The sequence below is a fragment of the Cetorhinus maximus genome, chromosome 29 (assembly GCF_964194155.1).
Source record: "Cetorhinus maximus chromosome 29, sCetMax3.hap1.1, whole genome shotgun sequence".
In the NCBI taxonomy this organism is placed as follows: domain Eukaryota; kingdom Metazoa; phylum Chordata; class Chondrichthyes; order Lamniformes; family Cetorhinidae; genus Cetorhinus; species Cetorhinus maximus.
In genome coordinates this window covers 24220102-24227775 of record NC_135907.1, presented here as the reverse complement: position 1 = coordinate 24227775, position 7674 = coordinate 24220102, and the positions used below count along the sequence as shown (strand labels likewise).

Genomic DNA, 7674 nt, shown 5'->3' with positions numbered 1-7674 from the left:
CTTTTGTATCTCTTGCGCTTACATGGGGAGGTGCCCTGGGAAGGGGAGGGAATGTTGGGGTGATTGAGGAGTGGACCAGGTTTTCACAGGGGGGAATGGTCCCTTCAAAATGCTGGAAAGGGAGGGTTGGGAAGTTGTGTTTGGTGATGGTATCACGCTGGGAGTGATGGAAATGGCGGAGGATGATGTGTTGCATGTGGAGGCTGGTGGGGTGAAAGGTGAGGACAAGGGGAGCACCGTCATGGTCCTGGGAGGGGCAGGAAGGGAGAGCAGATGTTTGAGAAGTGGGGTGGACAAGGTTGACAGCCCTGTCACCCATGATGGAGGGGATTCCTCAGTTAAAGGAAAAGGAAGGTCTCTCGGAAGGACTGAAATGGCAGGTGGTAGCATCAGGACAGATGCAACAGAGACACTGGGAGAATAGAACAGAGTCAGGAAGCAGGATGGGAAGATGTGGAGTTAAGGCAGTCGTGGGAGTCAGTGGGTTTATGTGCCGAGATAAGGAGATAGAAGTTGAGGAAAAGAAGGGCAGAGTTGGAGATAAATCACGTGAAGGTGAGAGAAGGGTGGAAATGGGAAGCAAAGTTAATGACATTTTTCAGGGTGGGGCGAGAGCAGGAAACTGCATCGATGGAGGGGAACAGAGTAGAACTAGAACAAAGAATGTTCCATATATCCCACAAAAACACAGGCATAGCTGGGACCCATCTAGGTTCCCAAAGCAACACCTTTTATTTGGAACTTGTGAGAGGTGTTAAAGGAGATGTTGTTCAATGTGTGAACAAGCACAGCCAGGCGGAGGAGGATGGTGGTGGATGGGAAGCAGCTGGGCCTCCGTTCAAGGGAGAAGCAGAGAACCCTCAGACCGTCCTGGTGAGGGATGGAGATGTAGAGGGATTGGATGTCCATGGTGAAGAGGTTGGGGCCAGGGAAGAATCTAGAACTAGGGTTCACGGTTTAAAAATAAGGAGTCACTCGCTGAGGAGATTTTCTTTCTCTCAGAGGGCCGCTAGTCTTTGGAACTCTCTTCCTCAAAAGGCAGTGGAAGCAGGGTCTTTGAATATTTTGAAAGCAGAGCGAGGTAGTTTCTTGATTAACGAGGGGGGAGGTGTGAAAGGTTATCGGGGTAAGCGGGAGGTGACAATCAGATCAGAGAGGGAAAGGTCAGAGATTGGGAGAAGGAGTGGGGTTGGAGTGAAGGGGAGGGAGGGGTAGAAAGATCCCGAGGACTGTTGGTATCCCCCCCATGAGTAATCGAATCTTGTGATTCTTCGCACCTGGAGGGAAGATAAAAAATGAAGTGAAAGTGGGGAGCGGGACAGCTTTGAGCTGGCGTGAGTCTGTGCTGCTGAGAGAGGCTCCATTTCCTGCAGATTCTGAATCTCCGAATGCATCAGGGGCTGTGGTTTGAGGATTCTCTGGGCAGAATTCTTAACCTGGCGTTGGGCGCGTGCCCAACCCGCTCGAGCGCACGATGACATCGGGCGAGCGCCCCGAGACCTGATGTTTTCACCATCTCTATGTTCCGGTGACTGATTCTGATGTGTGGACATTTTTTTCTGGGTTTCAATATCTTTATTTATTGCTTTTAAATTCTTCAGTTCCCTGAGGCAGCTCCCTCCCTTCAGGGAGATTTCATTCCGCGTTCCCACCCCCCCCCCCCCCCCCCTCCGCCCAACCCCACCACCAGCGCCCACCCTCCTCCTGCTCACACCCCGGCCCGCCTCTCGCTGGCTGGCCGGTAATTGAAATCCTGCCCAGTGTGTCTGTCTCCTGCTGCTCAGAAATGCACAGGGTCATGAGGGCCACTAGGAGGCAGCAACACACCAGCATTGTCAGAGCTGCACAATATTTACCCCTCACTACATTCCTCCTGCACTACCCACTGCCTCTGGCTTGGATACTGATCTTTATTCGATAAGGGGGGGGGTCTGGGGTACAGCAGCTCCTGTCAGTCATGTTGGTGGGGTAGGGATGAGCAATTGGAGAAAAGGGTAGGAGACAGGAGGGCGTGAAGGGGAGGGGAGATGGGGGGGTGGAGGGGAGGGGGGAGATGGGGGGTGGAGGGGAGGGGGGAGATGGGGGGTGGAGGGGAGGGGGGGAATTGGGGGTTTGGAGGTGGGGGGGTTTTGGGGGGGAGGGGGTGATGGGGGGTGGAGGGGAGGGGGGAGATGGGGGGGTGGAGGGGAGGGGGGAGATGGGGGCGTGGAGGGGAGGGGGAGGGGGGGTGGAGGGGAGGGGGGGAATTGGGGGTTTGGAGGTGGGGGGGTTTTGGGGGGGAGGGGGTGATGGGGGGGTGGAGGGGAGGGGGGAGATGGGGGGGTGGAGGGAAGGGGGGAGATGGGGAGGTGGAGGGGAGGGGGGAGATGGGGGGGTGGAGGGGAGGGGGGGAATTGGGGGTTTGGAGGTGGGGGGAGTTGGGGGGTTTTGGGGGGAGGGGGAGTGGGGAGGCTGGATGTTATTTTGGGCCTCGCTCTCTCTCAGGTTTATGTCGGGATTGTCTCCGGCTGTCGCTGACTTTTCTCCTGTTAGTTAGTGTTTTCTGTCTGACGGCCACTTTGTTCTGTGTCTCTGAACAGAATCATCCAATGATAGGGCCCAGAAAGAGGCCATTCAGCCCATCGTGCCTGTGATCGTTCCAGGGTGGAGCATTTTCATTAGTTTTATTTCCTCAGCCACGTTCCCCACTTCAAATATTTCTCCAATTCTCTTTTGAAATTACCGATTGAATTTATTTCCACCCTTTCAGGCAGCGGCTCCCAGATCAGAACAACTCCCGGTCTCCTCACCTCCCCCTCTGGTCCTGTTACTGATTCCCTCCAACCTGTGTCCTTGAGGCTATTGCCAATGGAAACAGTTTCTCTTTATTTACTCTGTCCAAACCCTTCATGATTTTGATTAAATCTCCCTCCAACTTTCTCTGCTCTTTTCACTTCCTCCTTTTTGAACAGGTTTGTAACATTTTCAACCCTCCAGCCCTCTGGCCCCATCCAGATATCCGAGGAGGAGGGAAAGATTGTGGCTGGAACCTCTACTCTACCCAGCCTCACTTCCCTCAGCACCCGGGGATGTTTGATCCCCAGTCCCTCACACCCCATCCCCGACTCCCCCCATCCCCCGACTCCCCCAACTCACCCCATCCCCGACTCCCCCCATCCCCCGACTCCCCCAACTCACCCCATCCCCGACTCCCCCGACTCACCCCAACTCTCCCCCGACTCCCCCATCCCCTGACTCCCCCCATCCCCCGACTCCCCCAACTCACCCCATCCCCAACTCACCCCATCCCCGACTCCCCCCGACTCACCCCAACTCTCCCCCGACTCCCCCACCCCCTGACTCCCCCCATCCCCCGACTCCCCCAACTCACCCCATCCCCAACTCACCCCATCCCCGACTCCCCCCGACTCACCCCAACTCTCCCCCGACTCCCCCCATCCCCGACTCCCCACCCCCACCCCCACCCACCTGACTCTTTCTGTTTCTATCCCATTCCCTCCCCTCACCGTTTGGAGATAAACCCTATTTAAGGGGGGGGCTGTGTTCTTCCAGTCTCCGGGTGTAATGGATCCAGAAGAATTAGTGTCCTCGGGGGGTGGGTGGGGAGGAGTGAATGTAACTGAGAATGATGAGGAGTTTACAGAAAATAAAAGCAGGGACACCAGATCACACAGACATCGATTTATTGTATTTTACACAGACAAAATTACCATAATATCGGACAGGGGTTGTCACACTCCCAGGATGGACAGACACATTCAGGATGAAGCATAAACAGTAAACCTGCTGCTTAACACAACGACCACAAACTATTAACAACTGCACACAGGGGCTGAGATGATCAGAAACAACAATCTTTTGGCTGGTTTCTCACCGTTCACCATTTCTCAGTTCTTGCTGTTTGATTTCTTTGCTGATTTTTCTGGAAGGAGAGGAAAGCAGAGATTAATTTAGTTCTGGTGAGCCAGGAAATGAAGAGAATGTGCGCAGGGTTGGAGGAGACACCAGGGACCAGTGTCAGGACCAATGGGCAGGAAAGGGTTCACACGTAATTTACAAAGCAGCAGAACCTGATCCATTTCTGAAGCTGGGGAGAACCGGAATATTCCCAGAGCAACAAGCTCTGAAATTCTACACATTCCCATCAAATATTCTCCCTGTAGGGAATACTGTTCTCGATCTAACAGCACAGGTAGATTCGTTATTGTGATTTAAATACGATATAGGAACATCAGGAACAAGAGGAGGCCATTCAGCCCCTCGAGCCTACCCTGCCATTTGATTAAAGAAAGAACTTGCATCTTTATAGCGCCTTTCATGACCTCAGGATGTCCCAAGCTGCTTTACAGCTAATTGTCACCTGTTGTGATGTAGGAAATCTGTATTGAGGACCTGACTGTATCCCAACTTCATTTCCCCAACACCTTTGCCCTATATCCCTTGATACCCTCACCAACAAAAAGCTGTCAGTCAGAGTTTTGAAAGCTCCAACTAGCTCCCAGCACCCATGGCCTTTGGGAGGAGAGTGTTCCTGATTTCCACAACTATTTCTGTGATTCCCCTTCACACTTAAATTTGAAGATTTGATCCTCTTGAAATGCAGATGAGAAGAATGAACAACTGGACACAGCCAGACACCAGGCAGACATCAGCCAGACACCAGGCAGACACCAGCCAGACACCAGCCAGACACCAGGTAGACACCAGCCAGACATCAGCCAGAAACCAGGCAGACACCAGCCAGACATCAGCCAGACATCAGGCAGACATCAGCCAGACACCAGGCAGACATCAGCCAGACACCAGGCAGAGGTCAAGGCAGATGGACCAGAGTCAGGTGAAGAAAGTTAGAATCAGGTTTAATTTTACCAGGTTTTTCCATTTAACTCCTCACTTTCCAGCTCTATCTCTCTCTCGCTCTATCTCTCTCTCTCTCTCTCCCTCCTGTACAACATCAATTCTTATATTTTAGATTTGAAGCCTCAGACATGTGAAGTCCCTAAAGATGAGCAGCTGCTTTCTGACTAATTCCAGTCTCTCCCCAGGTAGATCCAAACCTTTTTTCAGTCAGGCTATACAAACAGAATCCTCATGATGGTGGCTGGAAGATTTTTATGAAGATTATACAGAGGGTGGTAAATTTTTTACTGACCCTGTCAGAGCAGAGTTTGATTGTTTGATTGGGCCAATAAGATGTTCAAACTGATCCTCAAATTAAAGCACCTGAATCGTGGAGGGAGGGAGCCCAGGACTGGTTAATAGAGAGAGGATTCAGGGGATCAATAAATTGATCTGTGATAATATCTCTGAGTTCAGGGATTAACTCTGGCTGGACAGATAAAACCTTTCACACAGTGAGTGCTGAATTTAGGAAATCAAGGAGTGAGAGTGTGGGAAAGTTAAAGGGACGGGGAGTGATGGAGAGACATTAGTTTCTCATTTCAGACCGGAGATTTTGGAGGATGTTCTTGTCCTTTCTGATCCTGACATCAGAAACCTCTGTTTTCACATTTATCATCTTCAAACAGATTTTAAAATTCTGCACCACCCCCTCCCCCCCTCCAATTTTTTTCCTGGTGTCGACTCCCCAAGTTGAAGGTCCTGCGCAGGTCACAGTTCCCTAATACCATTCTTCATGCGCATACACTGCTATTCAACTACTTTAGGCATCACAATCAAGCCCAATTCTTTCCTTCACACGATGGTAATTAAAATCATTGAAATTACAGAACAGAGGGAGGCCATTCGATCCATCCTGCCTCTTCTGGTGCTTGGACTTTCAACTAGAACTGCACAGTCAGTCCCAGTCTCACCCTTTACCCAAATCTTTTTATATTCTTTCTTTTCAAATCCTTATCCAAGTTGGGTTTGATTGCGTCTTGTGGTAACATATTCCCTGTTCTAATAACCCTGTGTGTGAAAACCGTTCCTCAAGGTTCCCTCTTTGTTCACTTTGAGATGATTCTCAGAGTGAACAACACTGGGGACACAGGAGGCCCCAAGTTACCATTTCACCAGCGGCTCGGACAGGCTCACGGCCAAATCGCCCAACACCAACTCCACTCTCCTCACATCCTGGCTCAGGCCTCACCACCCACAGACCCCCCCACACCCCCAACCCCCTCCCCCAACCCCCCGGCAGCCCAACTGTGACCCTTCCTAAAACTGGTGAACAGATCAGAGTGTGATCGCTATGGGCCGAGTTTTCTGAGCCCACTGGCGGTGGGTGTGAGAGGCAGCGGCGCAATTGGAAAATATGGCGGGACCCACTTCACGACGGTGGGAGGGCAGGTGGCGATCGTCCACTCAGCCCCCCGACAGCGGAGCTGCAGTTCCCACCATCGGTCGGCGGGGAGCTAACTGTAATACATTAGCAAATAATTCAAAGGCCATCCTGCCAGACTCTGGAACCCCCACCATATCGTCCGTCCACGTCAGCGGGAAAGCACGGGGACGTGTTTCACAACAGCACAGGCACCGTGCACTTGGCGGCTTCACTTTGGGGGAACTGAGATGAATGAGCAGCAGCTTCTCCACAGCTCACCCGCTGTTCACAGGCCTCAGGCCTCAGGCCTCAGGGCGCCGGGGGCTGGGGGCTGGGGGCTGGGGGGGGAACTGATCCTGGCCCTGGAGGCGAATGGTGAGGGGCGGGGGGTGTCCGGGAGCAAGTGCTGGCCAGCCTTGGAGGCGACTGTTAAGATGGTGGGGGGGGTCAAGTGCTGCCCCTGCACAGGTTAGGGGGCAGGGTAAGTGAGGGGAGTGGCCGCGCAGCAGAGACAACCTGTATAAACTGACCAGGCCTCTGCAACTCAGGCAGATCAGGCGCAGCCACAGGGATATGAGTGGGGTCAGGCTCCTATTGGACCGCGGAGCAGTTGGACTGCACACGTTGTACAATCTCCTCGCCAACCCTGGCCATGGAGCAGTCACTGCTGGAGATGCTCACAGCCCCTTCCAATCTCAGCACCCTGGTTTGGACCAGTGTCCCCCGGGTCGCAGGCTGACAGGGCAGCCATGCAGCGCCCTCATCTCTGGCCATCCGAGGGGTGACCAGCACTCTCCAGGAAGCATTAAGGGGCAGTCACATAGGGCCAGGAAAGGTGCTAAGTACACCCATGATAACCATGTCCCTCTCTCTCCTTCATGCTGCAGGAGGACCAGGTCAGGATCATGGATCCTGGTGACTTAGCTGTGTGCCTGATGGCCTACAGAGACTGTAGAAGACGGAGGAGAGAGTGACTGAGGCTCCTGGCCGCGCAAAGGCAGGAGCAGCAACCTCATGAAGAAGGGGCAGCTGGGGTTCCCACACACACTGCCCAGGAGCGACAGTGAGCCATAGCTGGTCAGCGCCTAGCGACACCCAGGGTCTATAGACGCCGCTTGTCATTCTTGCAGATGACTGAGAACCAGTGTCGCCGACGTCTGTGCATGTCTAGGGACCTGGCTGCTCACATCTGCCATTTACTGCAGGACTTGGCGCCAAGGGGTCATGGAGGGCATCCACTGCCAATGGCTGTGAAAGTGGCCGCGGTGCTCAATTTCTATGCCAGTGGCTCCTTTCAGGGCTCCACAGGCGACCTCTGTGGGATGTCACAAGCCTCCACCTACAAATGCATCCATGAGGTCACGGACGCCATCTTCTCCGTGGCAACAATTTTGTGCATTTCGCCCAGG

The 7674-nt window shown here is 53.3% G+C and overlaps 1 protein-coding gene across 1 annotated transcript in view; it reads right to left on the bottom strand.

The window, feature by feature from the left end:
• Positions 1 to 3666: 3666 nt before the first annotated feature.
• LOC144669523 (uncharacterized) overlaps positions 3667 to 7674 on the bottom strand; it is a 28931-nt gene continuing 24923 nt past the window's right edge. The window contains exon 5 of the mRNA XM_078531993.1: positions 3667 to 3922. Coding sequence (XP_078388119.1) covers positions 3888 to 3922 — 35 coding nt within the window. The 3' untranslated portion in view covers positions 3667 to 3887. The remainder of the gene's footprint in view (positions 3923 to 7674) is intronic.